This window comes from Oncorhynchus keta, chromosome 1 (genome assembly GCF_023373465.1).
Source record: "Oncorhynchus keta strain PuntledgeMale-10-30-2019 chromosome 1, Oket_V2, whole genome shotgun sequence".
In the NCBI taxonomy this organism is placed as follows: Eukaryota; Metazoa; Chordata; class Actinopteri; order Salmoniformes; family Salmonidae; genus Oncorhynchus; species Oncorhynchus keta.
Window position 1 is genome coordinate 25,288,180 of NC_068421.1, and position 24,690 is coordinate 25,312,869.

At 43.3% G+C, this 24,690-nt stretch overlaps 1 protein-coding gene across 1 annotated transcript in view; it reads right to left on the reverse strand.

The window, feature by feature from the left end:
• Positions 1-378: 378 nt before the first annotated feature.
• The window catches only part of sacs (sacsin molecular chaperone), a 31,588-nt gene continuing 7,276 nt past the window's right edge, over positions 379-24,690 (reverse strand). The window contains exons 5-12 of the mRNA XM_052519161.1: positions 21,505-21,595; positions 21,279-21,364; positions 20,668-20,779; positions 20,330-20,476; positions 18,701-20,183; positions 18,453-18,544; positions 17,008-17,034; positions 379-14,795 (exon numbers count right to left, since the gene is read on the reverse strand). Coding sequence (XP_052375121.1) covers positions 3,220-14,795; positions 17,008-17,034; positions 18,453-18,544; positions 18,701-20,183; positions 20,330-20,476; positions 20,668-20,779; positions 21,279-21,364; positions 21,505-21,595 — 13,614 coding nt within the window. The 3' untranslated portion in view covers positions 379-3,219. The remainder of the gene's footprint in view (positions 14,796-17,007; positions 17,035-18,452; positions 18,545-18,700; positions 20,184-20,329; positions 20,477-20,667; positions 20,780-21,278; positions 21,365-21,504; positions 21,596-24,690) is intronic.

A 24,690-nucleotide genomic window follows, 5' to 3' on the forward strand; every position in this document is an offset into this window, starting at 1 on the left:
AAATATATTTAAAGCTTTTCTACAATGATGTCCAATGCGTATTACTTTATTTCCATAATGCATAGCACTGATGCACTCAAGTGAGGCACTTCTGCAACAGTAGCACATCATAAAAAAATCCCCCAGGCATGGCTCAGAGACTAAATAGTCAAACATGCAGTATTTCCTGGTCCATGGACAATCCCATGCCACTGCCTATAGTCACAGAATGCATGCCCATACATTGGGATACTTGTTACTTCTCCAGTGTTTCTGTACTTAATTCCTGTAGCTGTTATAACAAATCCTTTAGTTACACCATTACAGTTCAAATAAAACAAAAATATATATATATATATATATATATATATATATATATATATATATAAATAAATGTGCCAGCAACTGTACCTTTAATTATTTAATATATTCTCACTTTTACGGTTACCATCAAGTGTATTTTACTGGTTATGCATTATATAGAAGAAAGGTTGAGTCAATTTATTTGGGGGAATTTATTTACTATGGCACTGCATACATCAAGATATACATTTTCCCCTAGTAAAGTTTGTCAAAAATTTAGTCAAAGAATTCCCCTTGTCTGCACACCTCAGGATTATTAGAGGTGTAATAAGACAAACAGATATCAAATTAAAAACAGTATGTGGACACCTACTCGTCAAACATCTCATTCCAAAATCATGGGCATTTATATGGAGTTGGTGCCCCCTTTGCTGCTATAACAGCCTCCACTCTTCTGGGAAGGATTTCCACTAGATGTTGAAACATTGCCACGGGGAATTGCTTCCATTCAGCCACAAGATAATTAGAGAGGTCGGGCACTGAAGTTGGGCAATTAGGCCTGGCTCGCAGTCAGTGTACCAATTCATCTCAAAGGTGGTCGATGGGTTTGAGGTCAGGGCTCTGTGCAAACCAGTCAAGGTCTTGCACACCAATCTCGACAAACCATTTCTGTATGGATCTTGCTTTGTGCATCGGGGTATTGTCATGCTGAAACAGGAAAGGGCCTTTCCCAAACTGTTGCCACAAAATTGGAAAAACAAAACCGTCTAGAATGTCATTGTATGCTGTAGCGTTAAGATTTCCCTTCAATGGAACTAAAGGAACCATGAAAAACATTATTCCTCCTCCACCAAACTTTACAGGTGGCACTATGCATTCAGGCAGGTAGCGTTCTCCTGGCATTCCCCAAACACAGATTAGTCCGTCTGACTGTTAGATGGTGAAAGCATGATTCATCACTACAGAGAACATGTTTCCACCGCTCTAGAGTCCAATGGCGGTGGAGTTACACCACTCCACGCTTGGCATTGCACATGGTGATCTTAGGCTTGTGTGCGTCATGAAGCTTCCGACTAGCAGTTATTGTGCTGACAGAGGCAGTTTGGAACTTCACAGTGAGTGTTGCAACTAAGGACAGACGATTTTTACACTATTCAGCACCTAGCGGTCCCATTCTTGGAGCATTTTGTTTGCCTACCACTTCACCGCTGAGCTGTTGTTGTTCCTAGATGTGTCCACTTCACAAAAACAGCACTTACAGTTGACAGGGGCAGCTCTAGCAGGGCAGAAATTTTACGAACTGACTTGTTGGAAAGGTGGCATCCTATGACGGTGCCATGTTGAAAGCCAATGAGCTCTTCAGTAAGGCCATTCTACTGCCAATGTTCAAATATGGAGATTGCATGGCTGTGTGCTCGATTTTATACACCTGTCAACAACGGGTGTGGCTGAAATAGGCGAATCTACTAATTTGAAGGGGTGTCCACATACTTTTGTATGTATAGTGTATCAACAATATGCTGCCAGTGTATTTATAGTCCCAAAAATCATGAATGAATATTAAAACACAAAAAGAGTAAAGAAAATTGACAAAAACAAGCACCACACAAGGATGCCACCTGCAATATTCCTCTAATATGAAAAGATCAGACAACCAAATGAAACAAAGCTTGATTCAACTTTGGCAAAATATAAGTGTTACATTATCTATCCATTGAACACCATGGCTCTTCATTACCTTGAACTACTTATTTATCATGAGTCCTCCAAAAACTACCTGATATATCATGGGGCGGCAGGGTAGCCTAGTGGTTAGAGCGTTGGACTAGTAACCGAAAGATTGCAAGTTCAAAAGCCCGAGCTGACAAGGTACAAATCTGTCATTCTGCCCCTGAACAGGCAGTTAACCCACTGTTCCTAGGCCATCGTTGAACATAAGAATTTTTTTTTAACTGACTTGCCTAGTTAAATAAATAAAGGTAAAAAAAAAATTCATACATACATACTCATCAGTATACAGATGTAGTGTACAATTGTGCTCCTAAAAGACGCCATTCAAAGTCTGATAAACGGACAAAGAGTCCAGTGGAGAGACATTAAATGATGATAAAACAGAATCTAAAGTATAGACATATGAAACCTAGATGTACTGTAACATTAATCATTTTCCATTCAGTCTATTTCTCCCAATCTGCTGCGGTGTCACAAACACTCTACAAGTGCAAGTACCGGAGGAGTTTTCAGAAAGTGCTTTGGCCATTTCCAAGAAAAGGCTATGATACAGAACATTTACAACTTATTAAAAATAAATATTAACCAACCAACCATCAAAATATAAAATAATTATGTTTTAAAAAGTACAAATATTATTGTCATTTTGTTAGTTCATTTTCAGATGTTGCAAATAGAACACATTGCATGACAACAGTGACAACATGAGAGAATTGGCTAAAATCAATCAATTTGACTCTTCAGATGGTAACAAAGAAAGCACAGACAAATGGTTGTCTATGGCAGGAAAAATATACTTGTATAAAAGGTCAAGTAAAAAAGCAGCATCGTTGTACTCAATTATCTGACAGCAAATATATTCAACATGGGACTTTGATTAAAAAAGTATTGCTGGGGCAATTGTATGTACAGCATTGCAGCTAAAGATAATTTGTGTCTTTGTAAAATGGTACATCCACGTCAAATTACTTTCAGACAGCTTGGTGTTAGGATATGAAGAGCCATTCATGTATACATTCTGCATTGGCCACAGAACCAATTGGCTTACTGCATATCTAAGCTGCCAGCTGGATACTTCATTTAGCCTCAAAACAATAATATACATATCACTATTGCACACAGCCACTATAATCTTCTATTGTTCAGAGGATCTATGCATATTTTTTAAATTTAACATATCTGATATGTTCCAATACCATGGCAGAATTAGATTTTTTGCTGCACAAAAGTTTCAAGTTTGATGATGATCCGTGCTGTACATTCCATCACTCTCATTGCCACCTCAGACGTGAATCTGTCATTGGGGATCTGAGGAAAGGGTAAGAGGTCAGGATAGCGAGTTCTTAGGCTGTCCACACCATACCCCTCCAAGATGTTGACATCTTTCGCAAGTCCTGCTAGCTGTGGGTTGTACTCTTCCACTTTCTGTGCCAGTGATGTGGGTTTCACATCCTTGTCTGACTTTCCTCTAACAGAATAGTCAGCCGCTATCAAGGCTAGTTTTGTAGCCAGGTAGCATTTGAAACACACCCACTCATTGGCATTTTTGTGAAGGTCATTCCGTGCAGAAGAAAAATTGGCTCTTGCTTGCCTGAGCCACCTGCGGGCTTCCACAGGATTGCCAACAGACTTGAAGGTCGGGGGCACAAAGAAGCGATTAGAATGTGATGAACCTGCATAAGTAGTGAACTGCTCCCGGAACTGCTTTTTCTCAGACCTATGGCTTGTTGCCTCTTGGTTCCACGATGTGTAAAATCTTTGAAATGAAAACTTCTCTGACTGGAAGCGGGTGGAAGATGTTGAGAAAGTTCTCCTGGATGCTCTGTCGGTGTTCTGCTGATCTGTCAGAGTCTGCTTCTCCATCCTGTTGATTTCATTCTGTAAGTGCTTGAAGACCTCTGTAGCCACGTCTAGATTCTCTGCATTCTTGTCCGGATGCCACTTGAGATACAACCGGCGAATGATCTTCTTCCTTTCCGTTTCAGCGAGCTTCCAAGCTTGCTCAATAACTAAGGTCACATCTTTTAGGATTTCTGGCAATGCACTAAGTCTTATCTTTTTGGGAGATTGTTTTGTGGGAGGGGCTTTGTGATTTTCCTTTCTAGTGAAAAGGGGTGGCACCAATCGTGGACCAGGACCAGGAGAGCGACATTCTGGGGGGGTTGTTGGAGTCGATGGGGCGCTGCTGTCTCGGATATGAGCACTTTCCTCTTGTCTAGAGAATTTGTATAGATCAAGAGAACTGACTATTTTGTACTCCGAATATCCAATATCAATTTGGAAGCATTTCCCAAGGAAGCTTGGGTTGTCCTCCTCTTCTTTCTCCACTTCTTGAACAATGATGGCATACGTGTACGTGGGCTGATATCCGCCATAGACATCCCCTCCTTCAGAGTCCACAAGGTAACCCACATATTCTCCTGGGTAAAACACATTCATTGGATCCATGAGGAGTATATGGTGTATCTCAGCTGGTATGGGTGTCCCAGGGAGAGGAAGCTCGAGTTTTGAGGGCTCTGTGGAGTCATACTTGACGCCAAGGTTGTCCAGCTTCTCTGTGATTCTGTAGATGTCGTTACAGCCCAGCATAGCAATTAGATAGGAGGTGTCAGATATCAAGTTGTCTGTTGCAGATTTAAGTGTCATCGCCAGCGCTAAGAGAAAATTAATGTCTTTGCTGTCTGAGTGTTGGATGTACAGATGAATAACAGCTGTACCATACCTTTTCAGGAAGGCAAGTGTTTCACTCCGGCTGTGTGGGATAGGATTGCAACCTTTGACTCTTAGTGTTGTCTGGAGTTTCTCAAAACAAGACACCTTCAAACCCTCACAAAGTGCTTTGCACAATCGTATGGCTTTTTCCTCATTCACAAGGAATGCATTGTCATTTTCATGCTTCATTATTCGTATCAGTCCTGTGATGAACTGCTCTGATGACAGTAGAAGCTGAAGGCGACCCTGAAGCGAACAGAGAGCTCCAAACTGGCACATTTTTGGAGAGTCCTCATCCAGCTGCTCCTCAAGGATACTACTCAGGAGTCTTGGCCTTAGCTTCTGTGGGAGCAGCATGATCAGCTTTGTGTGGAAGGAATGGTCCTTGCCAAGATAACACTGACTCATGTCCACAAGCATCTGAACGCCTACATTACCCTGAATTCTGCTCTTGTAGTGTGGGGCATCGTCAAACACTAAACTGTTGGATTTGGCTAATCTACCATCGTGACTTGGCAGGTAAAATATCAAATCTCTGAGGCTCTCAAGGTCTTTGCGTATCTGAACTGGCTCATTCTGTAGGCTTTTGAATAGCCCTGAGACAGCCCTTTTCACAGTTCTCATTTCATTCGGATCGAGCTGCTTACCCTCTGAATTTCTGTGAATGCGGCACAGCACTTCAACGTATTGTTTTGTTGATACAACATCCTCTGTGCCCAAAAGCTTAAACAGCTGATGAAAGATGCCAAGCTCTAGTGGTAGTTTGTATAGGTACGGCTTGAAGTCCGATTCATTGTCCAAGTTGATGACAACCTCCTCTGGCTTTAGAAGTTTCCAGCCCTCCTCAACCATGACAAAACTCACCCCTCGTAGCTGGAAGCGAAACTCTCTTTTATCTGCATTGAGAATTTCGTACGTGGATCTCAAGACTTTGTTTCTTGTTTTCACCATATCATCATCGGGACTGGATATGTTGCAGATATTTTTGCAGTTGCTTATCACTTTGTCCAAGGGGGGTTCCAAGTTGACACTTAACATGGTCAGCACTAAGTTCAGTTGTTCTTGGCCAGTCAGCGTGCTTCCCTCCTGGTCTTTAATGGCTACTGGTGTGGCCTTCTCTGGGAGAATGGGACACGACGTCCATAGTAATTGAATGATATCAGTTTGCTTGAATTTTGGATTGACTTGAGACCCACTGAAACGTATCAGAGGGAGAGTGCCATTCATCTCTTGGAATTGAGCATGGAGCCGGATCAGCTCAGTGGGTGCACGCTCAGGACAAAGGAATGATATCATTGACAGCTCTTTGAGGAAAGCGCCAACAAATAGGTCTGTCCTCTCATTGAATATGTGGTTAAGGAGAACATCAACAATCATTTGGGCTTTTTCTTTGGACCAGTTCTCTGTCTGAGCTTTGATGCTGACTTCTTTTGCATACTGGAGAATTTGCTGCTGAGAGACAATGTGTTTGAGGCCTATATTCCTTAGGAATGTGATCCATGAGGTGAGAAATGCTGTCCCATTTTTTGGCTTTGACACTTGCTCAACCTTCTTGAAAAAGTCATTGGGTATGAATGTTTTTGGAGGGAGCATCACTTCGAACACCTTCACTGTTTGATCATAGAACATTTTGGTAGACTTGAGTCTGTTTGTGTAGTCATAGATGAATGACAGACCTTCTAGTTTCTCATACAGACGATCCTTGATCCCACATGACTCCTCCATTGCCATAAGTCTCTCCTTCAGATAGACAAGGTGCTCAATTCTGGCATCGTATGACAGGTTGTCAAACTTTGGTAGGAGATGCCTCAGGTAGACTTCCAGATCATCAATTGGGCAACATCCAAGGAAACTGTACAGTTCCTTCAACTGTGGATTGTCTGCGAGAAAGGCAAAGGATGTTGTGTGAGCCCATTTTTCCATATCTGCAGAAGGAATGCTTTTTGCCAGAACATAGCATGACCCAAAGTTTGCAATGCTGATGTATCTGCCACTGACTGCTTTAAAGCATGGGAGCAGTTTCAGAGTTTGAGCGTCCTCTTGGGTGAGATTGATCAAATTGCAGTTGAAGTACAACAGAAGAGCCTCAAACTCTTTGTCAGTTAAACTTCCTGTTTTGAAAGCTGCCGTCTGGATCATGTACTCCAGTGCTTTCAGGATGCTGGATGGATTGTCTATGTTTGCTGTATGCTGTGCCAAAAAAGGCAGGACAGGATTATCTTTGAAGCATATTTTGTTGATGGCAAGCTGAATGCATCCCCCTTTCATTAGGATGTGAAATATTTTGTCATTTTGCCCATTTGGAAAGATAGCTGTGCCTATCAAACTCAGGGGTAGTAACACGTCGTGATCAGGGACAACCAACTTGTTGCTTGAAACCATGAATTTGATTCCTGGCAGCAAAGCCCAGTCTTTCAGTAGGTCCAGTACAGTCTCAAAATTGGGTTTGATGCCTGCCTGTTCTTCCTTGACTGCAATGTTCTCACTGATGAAGTGCCACACACCTTTCAGCCAAGACTCACTGGCATAGCTGTCTCTCCACTTCACAAGGATCCTTGTTCTGTATTCACGCGGTAGAACAGAACTCAAAAGTTCCCCGAAACTGCTGATGTCGAAGACCTTTGCAACACCTAAATTCATCAGGATGTTGTTGTACTTCATGTATAGTGTGTTCATGAACAGCTCTTTCCTTGATGATACCAGTTCATGGTGTGTTGACAGAAACTTTGGTTTCTTGGAATCAAACACCTGGAGTATGTTGTCCATTGTCATCATCAGTGGTAGCCCCTCTATGCTGATTCCATCCTCCTCTATGTCTTTGAAGCAGTAGTCAACCAGAAGCTTCAGGCTGTGGAAGAGCTTGTAATTTGACTGCTGGAGTCGACAGGGAAGTTTCCCAACTTGGCAAGATGTGTCTGGGGACGAGAATGTGAGGAGAAAGTTTCGTACATCCTCTGGGGTAACATAGCTCACGGGAATGCCTGCATCATCCAAACAGATGTAAAGACTGGCTGTTTCGTCACAACTGTGGACCAAGTTGAACCCCACATCCGAAAGCAGGGCCTTGAGTCGGAAGACATTTTCTGCAACAGACTTGCGTGAGGAGATGTTGTATTCTGAGTTTTTCAGATGTTGAAGTTCATCTTGCAGCAGATTGTCAAAGAATGCACGACCTTTGTTGGCAGAGGATGTGTTGACCCAGGAGATGTATACGGCAGAGTGCATGTCTGTGTTGTCAATGTGGGGAGCCCTAACAACAGGAAGGAGACGTTTCAGGTCAGCATGAATGCAGGTGTACACTGCTTTGACAAGACAGTACCAATCTGGCTGGATGTCAAGTCTGTTGACTGGGAAGAAGTACAGGAATTTCCTCAAAGTGTCTTTGACAATGTGAATTGGTGTTCCCTGTAACACAGTCATGGTGGGATCGGGTCCCGGGAAGTATCGTCTTTTCAGCTGAATCAAAAGCTCCACATAGGCAGGAGCTATCAAAGATGTCATCAAGTTGTTGTTCCAGTCACTCCTCACTCCTACTCCATTGTCATCTCTCCATAGGTTTCTCCTGGCAGAATCTAAGGCAAAATGCCCATTAACATGAAAGGGCAAGCCAGTCTCCAAGGAAAGGGGCAGAAAGCAGAATGCTCTGTGGGGCTTCTTGTAGTTGTGGCTTACACATGCAGCCACCCCTCCACGTGGAAAGAGAGTAATGTCTTCATTTTTGTGGGCTGAAATCACACTCTTTGAGACTTTCTCTAAGCAGGAGAAGCCAGATCGATTGCAGACCATCCAAGTTGTTAGATTGCCATCGGAGTCCTCTATATCCATTGAGTAGGTTATCTGCTGGACTGGGATTTGAGTGAGCTGCTTCTTTTTTGTCACACTATCCACCACTGAGGCATGAAACTGCTTGCGTTTTAGACGGTCACCATCTGTGATTTTAGCAGTCACAGAGTATAGCACCTTCAGGTCACCTGTAGCTTTCTCTATTTCACAGATGGAAATTTTCTCCATGTGGTTGAGGAACATGAGGAGTTCTGCCCCATCGGTTTTTAGTTTATCCAGAAGGTTTTGCACCATTCTGTCTGATGCAGGAACAGAGCTGATCTCTGATATTTTGGCCATTTCTGTTGAGCGTATGGGGAATCTGAACATTGTGCATCGCTCTAGCCTGAAATGAGATCCCAGGTAAAGATTTAGCACATCAGAAAATTGAGATCTAAAGTCAGAGTCCAAGTCCCTAAACATTCTGCCAGGACTAACAGATGTCGCTCCGGGTGCAAATCGTGCATGTGGATCGAAGATGCAAAGAATGTCATTGTTTGAAATGAAAGACGGGCAGTCTGTGATGTGATACACAGAGTTGAATCCTATGCCATATTGTCCAGTTTTACCAGGATTTGCTTCTTTTGTTCCTCTTCCTAGGTTCTGGATTCCTCTGACATCATCCTCAGTGAAAGGCTGATTGTTGTAGACACAAAGTGATGGGCCTTGCATTGGCAACCATTTATCATCAAATATTCTGTCTGTGGGGTGGATTCTTGGATCAAAAACAAAGTAGATTTCAGTGGCTTTAGCATCATCTGCATTCTGCAGGAGCTCCTTTAGCATTTCCTTCTCTGATGGGTAAGCGTTGAGGATACTTTTAATTCTACTTGTGAGTTTCTCTTTTTGTCCAAACTCACTTCCAAGTGTAGTGAAGCAGATATTTGAGGCATACCTTTCCAGGGCTTTGTGACGTTTGGGAACTGCTCCTAATTTCACAGCAACCTCCCTTGGAATATCTACATGGCAATATTTCACAGTTGTGTCTCTGACTTTGATCCAAGGACAGTCATTGTAACACAGAGACTTTGATGGCTGCAGTGTAAGATGGGTGTCAGGAAGGAGAATTTCCCCGTAGGTAGCTTGGCAGAACTCTTGGTTTTTGTCTCTGATTAAGCCCCATATTCCTTCACTAATGATTCTGCGAGAGAGCTGAAAGTAATCCTCAGAGAGGGCTCTTCTCCCACAGTCATTTTTCACTAATTCAAGGACTGCTGAAAAGTTCTCAACTGTGAAGCTTGACTGAACCCCAACATTCTCAAAGAGCTCACGGCAACTGTTTCTGTACTTGTTGGGAAGCTGGTAGAGATATGGTGCTGCATCAAAGTTCTGGTAGAATGCAACTTTGGAGGGCTCAACATAAGTGTTCTCCACTAGAATGGAGCAGAAGGTTTTCAGCTCCTCATTGATCTGTGTCTTTGCTTTGGCATCCTGGAGCATTTCTTCATGTAGGTATTTGTAGCAGGCATTGGTGATATTTTCCTGATACAAAGTAACTCCGTCAAATGACTTAGCAAGTTCCTTAAGTTGACTGACAACTAGTCCAACTGTTGGCTTTCTTATCAATCCGAGAGAGTCTTTTACTGCCAATGTGATTGTGCCGCACCCTTTGAAAGATGGAGAGTTCTCATTAAGGATAGGCTTTATCAAGCACACTGTATCCTGGTGGTCAGTCGTAAAAAGCTCTTTGGCAGAAAACATGGTGGACGGGTGGAAAGTATTCCCATGCCATGGTAGTGAAAACCCTGCAGGCTTTGTTAGAAATGGAAGAAACTTTATGTCCTGTAGCTTCTCCAGTAGTTTACTTGCTCCTGAGTCTGTCATTTTCAGCTTCTCATCAATGAGACTGAGAATAATGCTGCTCCGAAGACATGCAGCAGTGTGATCATTTTCATTTAGATCGAACACAGATTCTGCACGTTCAATCAAATCCTTCCAAGAAAGGTCATCTTTGACCATTCCCAGCTGTACTAGCTTGACCAAGCAGACTGGATTCATGTAGTCTTTTGAGGTTCCTTCTGGAAATCTTCCATCTTCAGCGTTGTACAGTTTTGCAACTCTTCCTTCTGGATGGATTAGTCTGGATGGTATAACTAATTGATGAGTGGGGCCAGAGCATGGGATGCATGGAGTCTCTCTAAGAATTGATGCAAATTCATCCAGTTTGCCATTCAAGACATAATGCATTAGTGGGTCACGAAATTCTTTGTCGATGTCTTGAATATGTGGGAAGAATACATCTAAGAAGAACTGCTTTTCAGTCAGGGTGTTCTCTATCAGCTTCCCTTTGCATCCAGCATCATCAAAACCTTCCTTGACCCAGTCAGGCAGCTCAACAGCGCAGAGGTCTTGCGAGCTGCTCTTCTTGAGGTATTTTAGGAATATCTTGAAGGCAGCAGGGCCAATGTCTGGTCTACAGAGCAAGGAGTCATCTAGGAATCTGACGTACTTGATTGATACCCAGGTTTTGCCATCTGAGAAAACTTTTGCATGGTCCCCGTCACCCCCTTTGGCGATCTCTTGGTAGACTCCTTGGCTGATCACTGTGAAGTCATCGTGTACTAGACTTGGATCAGGCCATGCTACATAGTAGCTGTAATCAAGCAGTTCTCCACTTTTTGCCATTGAACGCAGCATATTGAGTGCTGCTAGGTATGCCTGGACAATCACGTGTCTCATGAACACTGAGTTCCAGTGTCCTTTGGTGTCTGTCTTCCAGATCTCTTTGCGGTTAGATGTCACAGCAAAACAGCCATTTATGTGGACTGGCAAACCTGTTTTGATTCTGAGAGGTAAATAGCAAAACACTTCTCCTATCGGGTTGATGTGGTTGGTGTTATCCTTCACTGTCCATTTTCGATTATCCTCCTCTGAGAGCAGAACAGCTACACCCCCACAAGGCACTAGTCCAAGTCGTTTTCCATTCTCACCGAGTGAAAATTTTAGAGCTTCGGTCACATCCATACATGAACAAATGAGCCAGTTTGTGAGATCAACTGCCTTTTGGGGCATTTCATCTGTGAGTCGTCTGTTTTTTCCATCTTTGGCAGCCATTTCAAAGTATGAGGAAGGATCCTCCTCTGAACCTCTGAAAAGGGGTGACTGGAGATCAACTATGCGCTTGAACACATTGTGAAACTCCTCCACCACAATGCGTATGATACAGCCAGACTTGGGAGTGTCAGCAGGTACCCTGTTGGTGGCTGCCACCTTTTTCATGACTTTTGCTGCAGATTTCAGAATGCTCAGAGGCCCATATGCAGCTTTGGATGACCATACACTTTTGTTGATAGTGACAACATCCTGTGCTGCTGCTGGATTGGGCTCTTCATATTTCAGGTACTTCAGTACCATGGAGCCAACATGCTGAGTGAAGAGAATGAGCCGGTGGCCACATATGCTGAACTCATCAACAAGGGAGTAGATGTCTGGGGTGTTGTAGTAGACACTGCTGATTTCACTCACTGATGCCTCTTGCTCAGTCCTGAAGGGGAGTCTGAACAGTGTTCCATCGTACTTGTACGGAGACTCTTGTGCAAGAGGAAGTTGGCAATTAAAGACATTGATGAAGGGTTTGAATTGATTGGGGAACTTTCTCAGCCGTTTCTGCTGTTTGCTCCAGTTGATCTTAATTCCCGGGTTTGACCTGTCTTTAATGTGCTTGCTGATGTGGTTGATGTTTGGATCGAACATGATCATGAACTCTCTGCTCATTATGATGGGGATGTCAGTGATGTGATAAACTGAGTTGAAACCTAGGCCAAATTTGCCAACTTTGTCTGCCTCACATCTCTTCATTGACCCACCTAACCTTGTTATGTTCAGAAAGTCAGTGTCAGAGAATGTAGAGTTGTTGAATGACCATAAGGAGGGGCCATGGCATACAAGCATGCCAGGGTCAAGCAGGTTCTCTCGAATGTCAATATTCTTCCTCATGTCTATCAGGAAGCAACACTCTGTAGCACTCGCATCATCAGCATTCTGAAGAAGTTCTTTGAAAATATCTGCGACAGATGGATATTCTTCTAGAATGTTCTTTATTCTCACTGTCAGAGGCTCCCGTTGGCCTGATTGTTCAAAGCCAAGGTTTTCTGGGTTTATCAGTCTCGTACTCAAACAAGGCACGTTCAGCCATTCTGCTGTTTTCATGGGGATATCATCATGGACTAAGATAATGGGCTCTGATGTATCATCAAGCAAGTCATGTAGATCCTCCACTTTAATGTCACAGTAGGTGCATTCATGAATGGGTTTCATGGCCAGTTTGCTTGGATCCTTGTAGCAAAGGATTGGTACATGCATGTCAATGTCCACAGAAATTTGACTGTTATACAGCCATCTCAGAATATTTATCAGGAGGAGGAGATCATGCTTACTTTCCTCTTTAGTAATTTCTTCATCACACCTTTGCCTTACTGTTTGGATCACATCGAACACATGGCTTGGGACAACCTCTTCAACCGAACCACAGAATTTGAAAAGTTTGTGAAACTTTGCAATGGTTTTTGGCAAAGAGTACAGGTAGGGTTGCAAATCGAGGTCAGAAATGGGTTTTAGAACTGTGTGACTAGGTGATGAAAAGGTCTTGCCAGTCCACACCCAATCAAATGGCAGTGACTTCATTGCCTCTCTTGCATCTTCAAGGTGTGCTTGCATGAAGTCATAAATCTCAATAAGGATCTGTTGGAATTGATACCAGTCTTCTGTGGTAAATGCTTGAGATCTGTGCCAGTCATTCACTGCCTTTAAATGCTGTAACACTTGATCAATCTGTGGCTCTATAGATAACTTCAGGGCCTTCTTCATGCCAGCAGAAGTGCGCTCCACAAGTGCAACGGAAGAGCCTACCAGCACTGCATGGGATATATCGCACATTTCTGAGAATGAGCAGATGTTATGGGTGTCTCCCATCCATGCAAGGGACTTTGGGTAATTTACAGGTCTGTCCTTGCAAACTGGCACCCATTTCAGTTTTTTCAAGGAATTCTGAGCCTCTGAAGACTTTACCAGCTTGGTTTGTCTATTCAGTATTTGCAGCAGTGTTTTCGCTTTCTGTATAACTGGTTCCCATTCTGGCTCATTGCCACCCTGCAATTCCTCAATCTTCTGTGCCACCTGGAGTACATCTTTTTCGCTGAGTTGTACTTCGTTTTTCAGTCCAAGTTGTCTCAGTGAATGTAGCATATCAGGAGAAGACGTATATGTACTTGTGGGAAACCTATTATTTTCCTCCATGTAGAAAATATTCTGTAAAATCTCCAGCTCAGGATCAAAAAGTTCTGTAGTTGCAACAGTTTTCCCTGCAGATGTATGAATGAACTTTAGAGCCGAAAGCCATCCAATCACAGCTTTGTTTTCATTCTTTAGGAATGACAGATGCTTAAGGGCCCAGAGCATGATCTTAGTGATATCCTCTTTTGAGTAAAACCCTTTCTCCATGTCTTGAACAACCAACTTCAAGCAGTCAGTGGTCTTCACCTGTTCCACGTTCAGAATCTTAATGAGGCGAATGGATGCCTCATCACTGCAGCCCACAACATTGATGGATAGTTTGACGTCTGGTGGATACTTGGCAGTATGGTGTAAAGCCCTGGCTCCTCTCAGTGAGGTATATGTTGGGATGCCTTTCTCTGAACAGGGCCCTACTTTCTCAAATATTGTCAGCTCCAGGAGGATACGCTTCTCTTTCTCTGTGATGTCAGACAGTCCTGCCAGGAAGTCCCTCAGTGCCACTTTCTGTTTGCTAGAGAAGGATGAGACCAGGCTTGCCACTCTCTGGGTTGACGACCTGTCCATGATTTGCAGTAGCATACTGGGAGATGAAGGATGGATGTAGTTCTTCAACAGAGGATGCTGCAAACACAGGTCCAACTTTTTCATCACTACTACCCCAAGTTTTTTCATGATTTCAAGAAGGCTTTTAGAAATTAGGGCCTCTTGCTCATCCACAATGATAATAGGGGATGGGGTTTTGAGACGATGGAGCTCAATTGAGTCCACACTTTCTTCAAGGGGCACATTTGGGATCAATGGCATGTCTTCAAAGGTACTAAGGTCATCAGCAAAGTTTATATATAGATGCTTCCAAACCATCTTAAGCCAAGAGTGTGTAGGATGCTTCTTCTCTCGGTTCCCATGGTCCCACTGGACTGTGAAGTCTCTGGTAGGCCAGACTGTCGAGAGGATCTCCTTTATGAGTCGAGCTGACCGTTCAGGAGTTAGCACTTGTACCTGAGTGCAGGGTCGTCCTGTAGAAGATACAAAATCGCAAGTTAATATAACCTTAATGATGACTTTCTCAATGACAATTCATAGGAACTACATATATATAGCCCAACGTTTCATTTAACAATGTTTGTCCTGCAGGTATTCTAGGTGATTTATTAGCTTTACTGCATAGCCCCAGGTTCATTCCCATCAACACCACATGTATCAACAAGATAAATTCGCATTTTGGACCTGGAATGTAGTAGTGATCGACAGGGCATTAGAAAATCAAGTAGAATCATATACACTGCTCAAAAAAATAAAGGGAACACTAAAATAACACATCCTACATCTGAATGAAATATTCTTATGAAATACTTTTTTCTTTACATAGTTGAATGTGCTGACAACAAAATCACACAAAAATTATCAATGGAAATCAAATTTATCAACCCATGGAGGTCTGGATTTGGAGTCACACTCAAAATTAAAGTGGAAAACCAAACTACAGGCTGATCCAACTTTGATGTAATGTCCTTAAAACAAGTCAAAATGAGGCTCAGTAGTGTGTGTGGCCTCCACGTGCCTGTATGACCTCCCTACAACGCCTGGGCATGCTCCTGAGGAGGTGGCGGATGGTCTCCTGAGGGATCTCCTCCCAGCCCTGGAGTAAAGCATCCGCCAACTCCTGGACAGTCTGTGGTGCAACGTGGCGTTGGTGGATGGAGCGAGACATGATGTCCCAGATGTGCTCAATTGGATTCAGGTCTGGGGAACGGGCGGGCCAGTCCATAGCATCAATGCGTTCCTCTTGCAGGAACTGCTGACACACTCCAGCCACATGAGGTCTAGCATTGTCTTGCATTAGGAGGAACCCAGGGCCAACCGCACCAGCATATGGTCTCAAGGGGTCTGAGGATGTCATCTCGGTACCTAATGGCAGTCAGGCTACCTCTGGCGAGCACATGGAGGGCTGTGCGGCCCCCCAAAGAAATGCCACCCCACACCATGACTGACCCACCGCCAAACCGGTCATGCTGGAGGATGTTGCAGGCAGCAGAACATTCTCCACGGCGTCTCCAGATTGTCACATGTGCTCAGTGTGAACCTGCTTTCATCTGTGAAGAGCACAGGGCGCCAGTGGCGAATTTGCCAATCTTGGTGTTTTCTGGCAAATGTCAAACGTCCTGCACGGTGTTGGGCTGTAAGCACAACCCCCACCTGTGGACGTCGGGCCCTCATACCATCCTCATGGAGTCTGTTGATGTGCCTTCCTGGATGAGCTGCACTACCTGAGCCACTTGTGTGGGTTGTAGACTCCGTCTCATGCTACCACTAGAGTGAAAGCGCCACCAGCATTCAAAAGTGACCAAAACATCAGCCAGGAAGCATAGGAACTGAGAAGTGGTCTGTGGTCACCACCTGCAGAACCACTCCTTTATTGGGGGTGTCTTGCTAATTGCCTATAATTTCCACCTGTTGTCTATTCCATTTGCACAAAAGCATGTGAAATGTATTGTCAATCAGTGTTGCTTCCTAAGTGGACAGTTTGATTTCACAGAAGTGTGATTGACTTGGAGTTACATTGTGTTGTTTAAGTGTTCCCTTTATTTTTTTGAGCAGTGTATTATCATTTGCATCAAGACCATATGGTCTCAATTAGGCAAACAACAAGCATTTTATTACAAATATTTCTAGTTAATAGAATTTGATTAACTACAACACTCAAAAAATCCAAAGCACAGCAAAGCATAACAATTATATTAAGTTACCATGCACAGCATGGCAAGCACAACACACACTTAACAGGCTAATATTTAATAGACTCAATGTCACATCACAAGACTGCCATCAAATTCTACAATGAGTTCTAACTAAATGACTGATACACAAAGATTGTGCAAATTCCTACAATGAGCAAAGACAAAGTGCGTTCCAGTGACATGTTAGAATTCACACTGCCAGAGAGACACACTTTTCTGGGAACTCACACAGCTAAACAAATACAAAAACATTATGGGCACTATGAAATGTGATGTTTTTCAAATTGGAGGGAAGGGAACATAATATTTCAAACGCTCCCACCTCCACAAAGGTTCAGTCTTTATCAATGTTGAGGCAATGTTAGCTACTGTTCACATTAAATGTATGATACAGATTAGAGTTTGTATAGTGCCCATTAAAACAATGTATTGGTTTGGGTTAATGTAAAACATGATTCCAGGACACAACACCACATGTCAAAGTACCTACCTGAACACCCCCAAAGAAATTGTTGCACTGCAATTACATTTAAAATGATATGTTTTAGACATTTAGGTTAGCACGTTGATAACTACATCCTCCAATTCCCCAAAATTAAATTATGTCATTATAGTTGTATAAATGTTATTTTAAAATGTAACTGTAATGGATTTTACTTTGATATACTAGCTTGCATTGATAGCAGAGGATACAATCAACCTGCCAAGAGACTGTGAGGACAAGGGGGTGATTCTGAGGATGAGTCCCCAGATCACACATGGGTGGCTACAGTGGCAGACAGTCAATGCCTGCAACAGCCACTGTAGGGCAGCGATCATATAACACCGGCAGGGTAGGGGAATTCTAGTGTCTCTCTGAGGATCATACAGATGTCGTTCTCAATGGCTATGTGTGAAGGGTCTATTGTGTGAGAGGACCTTATATGTGACCCACTTAATGAAGTGTAATGAGGATAATTCAATCTCTGATGCATGTAGCAGCACCCAAGGCTGTGTCCTAGCTATGAGGTGGCAATGACAGACCAGCAGAGAGCCAGAGAGGTATAAGGAAAATTACTTAGGCTTTGAGTAAAGTAGAAAGTTGGAATTCTGTCAACTCGTAAAATTAAAATGATAAATATTATTCAGGATTGCAGTATTTTTCTGAAAGGCAATATTCCAATGAATCCATGTCTATTTACAGAAATATACTGGATACAGTTAGAGCAGCATATTATTGCCTCACTCCTTCAATCTAACTACCACTAGCAGTCAGAATGATGGAGTGTACCTCTCTGCCCTGGATAGACCTTTCTACTGTTTCACAGAGAACTCCTAGCTCAACATGAAGAAGATTTCAATGCTATATTATGTCCAGATTACACACACTGTGAAAACAATGTTTGATTCTGAATTTATTTGTTATGTGGCGCTCAGGATGTGGACACGTTGTGTTCTCTGGACCGTGCAGCAAAGGGCTTTAATTGACAAATCTGCATATTCCCCCTGACTGGCTCCAGGCCCTTTTGGCACACTCCTGGTTGGGTATGGGAGCAAGCATGTCCAGGATCTGATAGCAGTGAACGGAATGTGAGTCACCCCCATCTGCCAGCTCACACATGCACTCAGCAGTCATAAATTATCTATCAGCAGTGCACCAGGTTTAATGTCCCCCGGGGGCAGCAGGGGAATGGGGTGACCAGGAGTTATTACTACCTGGCTACGAACCTTACACATCCCTCAAATAACACAGTGTGAACTAGGCAGTGAAGGCAGTGAAGCTACCGTGTAACAATTTTAATCTACTGTATGTTAAACTACAGTTTAGACTGAATGTCTTCTAGATTCATCGATTCTATTTCCTAGAATTAATGTTGGTGTCCAAATCTAATATTAGGATTAAGGTGGGATCCTCCGATGACTGACACACCCCAGACATGTGAGTGGGGGATTTACCTCTGCTTTTGGCTGCATCCTTCAGGCTGCTCATAACTGATGGTTTAATGCCCTCCAGTATGAATCGTCCCTCCAGTCCAGGGTAAAGAGACCTTAACACAAAACAAAGAGAGAGTACACACTTTTATATATTAGCTCACAGGCTGCAATCTAGCATATTGCTGATAGTTAACAATACTTGCATTCAAATGTGTTTTTTTGTGGTTTTGCTAAGGCATAAAGAAAGTCTGAGGACTTTAATTCTGTACCTGGGGTATTCTTCCGAAGCAATGTAAATTGCATCCTTATCACTGATAGAAGAGGAGAACGCTGCAAATGTCTCATCTTGCAAAGGCAGCAGCTCTAGTCCAATGAGGTCACTGTAACCTTTGTCGCTGAGGACAAACTCCAGCAGAAGCAGCTTCTCCTGAGAGGTCCCTTTATGTTTGGCCTTCCTGATCACCTGCCGCACCAGATGAGGGGTCACCTTCTTCACAGAGGCAGGCCCCATTGCGTATGTGTCCAGGACCGCGTCTACAGCGGCAGGCACCCTGGCCACCTGCATCCCTGAACTTTGGAGGTAGCTGATTACCGTCTCTGTGATGTCCACGTCCATGTCCAGCTCTGAAAACACAGCCTCGTCCACCTGGATCCAGCTGTTAGTGAGAGAGTAGACGACCTGCTGCTGTAGCAAGTCATGAAACAGAGGCTCCAGTATGGGCTTCCAGCGAGGCCTGATCCGGTTGAGGTCTGGCCAGGCCCCGTAAGTACCTCTAGGGAAGAGGGGGAAGTCTTGGTCCTTCTTGGTTTGGATCCTCTTGATGGCCTCCATGATGAGGGTGAAGTAGGCCCTGGGGATGATGGTGACGATGAGGAGTTCGTTCCAGAGCGCTGCAGGGTCCCTCCACTGGTCCACCTCCCGCCATTTGATGCTTCTGCGATTGTCTGTGAGGCCAAAGAAGCCACTGACATGGACCGGCAGCCCCGTCAGGCTCTCCTCTCCAGGGGGGAGAGGCAGGAAGCAGAAGGCTCGCCCCAAAAAACAAGACGTGGCACCCTTGTCCTCGTCGATGCGGCTGAGAGGCAGGGCGATGCCGATGGTGGGGATGAACTTCAGGTCATCTGCCAGGGAGTCCAGGTCACTGCACAAGCCCCGGCCCCCCACTCCATTACACACAAGCCAGGTGGTCCTCTGGATCTCCTTGGCTGTCTCGTCCTGGGTCTCGATGTTGACCTGGTAGGTGGCGCACGTGACAGTACTGCTGGGCACTCCGTTGCTGTAGCTGTCTGTGGCCAGTCCCAGGGTCTTTAGAGAGTTAGGACGCTCTAGCTTTTCTTCTGGGTTCTCTCCTGCTGTCACCTGGAAAAGCATGCGTTCTGTACCGTCTGACTCACGCACATGCAGGGAGACCTTCTGAACGCTCTTGAGGAAGAGAAGCACCGTGTCAGCGTCGGCTTTGAAAGACTCAAAAAGCTCCAGCACCTTCTCTTTGTTGTAGATGTTGGCGCTCAGCTGGGAGGGCTTAATGCGGAGGGGGAAGCGGAACATAGTTCCAGAAAAACTGCCGTCCTCGATGGGTTTACCGGAGTTTCCAAATAAGCCGATGAAGGGCGCAAACTGGTCGGTGAGCTCTGTGATCTCCTTCATATCTGTCTTCAGGTTCCAACACTGCCCAGACTCATGGGCACCAAACAGCGTCTGGTGAGGGTCCAGCATGCCAATCTGTTCCCCACTAAATATACTGGGGACATCTGAAACAAACATTCAAACAAAATGTATTTATTTATTGATTAAAGGTAACTTAAAAAACGTGCACATTGAAGGATATATCAAACATAATACTGAATAATCACCTTACTCATTTGCAGGTAAAATAATATTTCAATAAAAGCCTCACCTGTTATGTGGTACACAGAGTTGAACCCAATACCAAATCTTCCAACTTTCAAAGGATCCTCTCTCTTTCTGCTCCTTGCTATCTCCTGAATTCCATTCCAATCTTCAGTCGTGAACACCGCATCATTGTACACATACAAGGCCGTTCCTAAAACCGAAACAAGAAATAAGATCATCCAAATAAGATCATAATCTTGATGACAGTTTTTAGATATTTGCTGCTGCTATGGAAAAACCAACAAAACCATTTCTCACTACTCTGCGACTTTTCTTACTGAAAACAAAAATGTCCCTATATCTGTTCAACTGAATAATCTGTGAGAATTAATAAAAACATACCTTGATACTGAGCCATGTCATGTGACCAAAGTGACTCCACTCCATACTCTGTCTCATCGTACAAAAACTTAACCTCTGTGGCTCCAGCATCCTCAGCATTCTGTATCAGCTCCTGCAGAGAAAAACAGTGAGATCTTTTTAAACAATATAAAGGCTCAGGGCTTTGTTTTGTGACATTAAGATACATACATACTGTACATACATAAATACATATGATACATACTGATATAAAGAAAGATGTTATGTGCATACAGGGTTTTGTGCATGTCGATATTAGTGCATTATCACACTATTACATAGTCACAGAGCTTCTGAACCATCATCTTCACGGAAAGGTTCAAACTTTAGGAGCCTTTCCTTCCCCCAGAGGTATTGCATCTTCCAGGGCAGTGTGAAATGAGTGGAACGTCGCTAGGTAATGAGCTTCCATTGTCTTAACAGTGAGAGTGAGTGTCAGGCCTATTTTCGGAACCAAACCAATGTGTTTTCCTCTCAAGAGTATAATCACCTTTGCCTGGATGTCATCATCACCATCAATGAGTCCATGTGTTTGGCTACTATGGACTCTTACAGTAAGTTAAAGCCAGACAACATTAATACATTGTACTTACTTTCAGAATCTGTCCACCTTCAGGATACCTTCTTAGAATATCTTTCAAAAACTCGACCAATGGTGGTGTCGTCTGTCCAAATCTCCCTGTAAAAATAGCAGTGAAATAGAATGTTACGTGAAACATATACTACCCATGAAGAACTAAACTAAAGGATTATGAACACCTATGTGAAAAGTAAGAATGGATTAATCCCAGAACTGTTTCCAGTAATCTATTATCTTACCTCCCCCTTTCAGGCCCCTTCCCTCCAGTGTCATGCATACTTCAAGGCTTCCCATGGGCACCAGGGTCCCAATCTGTACTTTGTCATCCAGCTGAAGTTAGGGGAGACAGAACACACCATGAGTACTATACAATATGCTTGTCCTTAAGCTTTAGTAACTGCACTGGAACTGTAATTAACATCTTGTATGCAAAACCCTAAATATGAATGCTTCAAACGATTAATAACCTGACAAATATCTTGATTTACACATCAGATCACATTTATTTATTCACTGCCATATAGGCAGCCTATGATCATAATGCACAAGACCATTAAATTGAACAATCTTCTCAGCATAATGAAGTACATTTGACTGTCAACCAGGTAAAATCTTGTGGTGGCGTTATTGCACAGGTGTTAGTGTGATACACAATCCCCCTCTGCACCTAACAGGATCGATACTGAACAGAGCAGACTGGACGTGCACCAGCAGCAGGCAGATAGGCTTACACTAAGACCATTATCTCTCACTCTCCAAGGTGAAAACCCTCATCTGCAGCGTCACTTGCGTCGCTCAGCACTTCTGGCATATGAACAAGCATTCCAGCACGACGAGCCCTGCTCTGCAAACCAAACCTCTCATCACAGAGGCCGTCTGACTACTCACATACTGTAACTGACTGGCTAATACCGATTGTCACTTTTTCTTGCTGGCCATGGTTTGTACAATATTGTTACTGATATGTAAACGATTAGTCTAATAGTTGAAATGAATGAGGATGGCGCCAGAGGAAATGGCTGCCGTTTTACAGGCTCTTAACCAATTGTGCTATTTTGTGTGTTTTTTCACGTTGTTGTAACTTATTTTGTACACAATGTTTTTGTCACCGTCTTTTATGACCAAAAACAGTTTCTGGATATCAGAACAGCTTTTACTCACCTCAAACAAAGATTTTTTCTTTAACGAGACACAGACTGCTACCCCTCGTCTTACCGGAGGCATCTGTTCAGTCTTGCTGATGCGCGGTCTGTGTCTATTTGTCAATAACAGCTGGTGCGCAAAAACAAATATTAAGGAAGTCTCAAGGTTTTGCTCACCTGCATGAGTGGCATTTCCCGTATGGTTGATGAGGATCTCCATATTGCAAATGTACGGTCCCTTACTAGACGTCCGCAGGTGTTATTAAAATAGGCTGATTCCACCAGATGGTGACTGGCTGCTTATTGCAAATTGACAGAACATCACCAAACGGACACGGACGTTTCTTGTAAATGGAAAAGACTTCAAAGATGAAACTTGGTGAGCACAGGTTTGGCCAAATGTACTTTTAGCCCAGAAACAAGATGGTGTCGAAGCCGCAACGCTCTGAGTTAATGCCCATTTTCTCGGATTAAAGGTGAAAAACGGTAATACAGCGATAACCTGACCACTTCACATTAAAGTACATAAACCTACGGTGTAAGGAAAAAAATAACCAGACATTTATCTATCGTAATTGACGAGAAATCATACAACGTCCGTTTAGTGATGGCTAAACAAATGTGCTTTTTTCCAAAAAGTTACAGATCCAGTTAAGGCGAATTTTGTTAAGATGGGTTTCAGGTGCTCTATGTGATTTCTGTGATTTTCTGTACTCACCCACCCACACAGTCATTGTGGAGTGACACAGTGCGGGGCTTACTGACACAGCCTACAGCCTGCAATAGTTACCTGCGTTCGACCCATCAAAGAACCGTCAGACCTAGAGCTCTGAAACTTTATAAACCTGTTCTAGGGATTCAGTTTGTAGTGCACTGTGAGTTATGTGGCTCTAAAAAGTCATCATGCCGAGAAACAGCCTTGTCCATTTGCAATAACTTCAATTCATTTTTAACGTCGCAAAATTGACGTCACTTAAAAAAGTCCCAGAATTACAAGACAGCCTTGGACCCTAAAGTTTCTGTCCGATTGCTCTTTAAGAGAACCTGTAGCAATGCCCGGACAAAGTGAATTTTCAGCACTAATGAAGGTCGCTACTCGGGCTCTGAATAACCTATCGACCCAAAACTCGGGATCCGGGGTCGCCTCAGCTAGGCCTACACATAATGTTAGAACAGGATCCACAGCTCGAATGTAACTATGTTTTTTTATGGTTTTAACAGAAGGCGCTATGAATTGTGGGCCAGCTCTGAAATATGTGATAGTTGGCTTCTAAAAGAGTCGAACAAAGTAAGTTTGGTGTTAGTATGATATCTTATTGACTGATGGCTGACTTGATGGCCGTATAATATATTGGCATTGTACATTTTATATTACAAATGGACAGTGTACATTTCCAATGTATTTAATGAGGGATTTTCCATCATCAAATGGACAGGCTGAAATCAACACCAATGAGGGATGGAGGGGAACCACTATCACTGCTCGGCCATCCCGAGTTCAACGAGCCGGTCAATTGGGCATTTCTGCAGTATATTAGAGCATGTCCAATTCGTGATGGTAAATGTCCAATGTAAGACATTGCAAATTTACAGCCGTGCACCTGGTAATTGAACAGGTTACTAGGAGCGTATTTTTAATATGGCTTCAAATGGCGTCAGGGGGATGTTTTTCAAAAAACATATTAAAAAACGACAGTCCCACTTCTCTCTCATTGCATCAACGAGCAATGGAAAGGAACCACTATCACTGCTCATCCATCCCGAGTTCAACGAACCAGTCAATAAGGCATTTCTGCAGTATATTAGACCATGTCCAATTTGTGATGGTAAATGCCAAAATGTAAGACATTGCAAATGGACAGTTTACATTTGTCCATTTCCAATCCATTTAAACCGGGAATTTCCATCACCAAATGGACAGGCTGAAATCGACATCAACGAGCGATTGGACAGTGTCCATCACACATATGCTATACTGTCAGTGTGAACATGCTCTTCTGCAAGTTGACAGTGTCCATTGCCAATGTATATCCATATGGACTTCCATTACGAAATGGACATGCTGAATCAACATTGATAAATTCTTACTTCCTATGATCAAACATGACAAATAGACCTTCTAGGTTGATTCAGGGCTTAACATAGTGATATATATCATTTGGTTAGTATATACGACATTTGAACATTTCTTATGCCATTTGGACATGGTTCACTGATTTTTGTGTTCAGAAGCCGAACACATATATGATCATATATTGCAAATGGACAAAACATAGGCCTTGT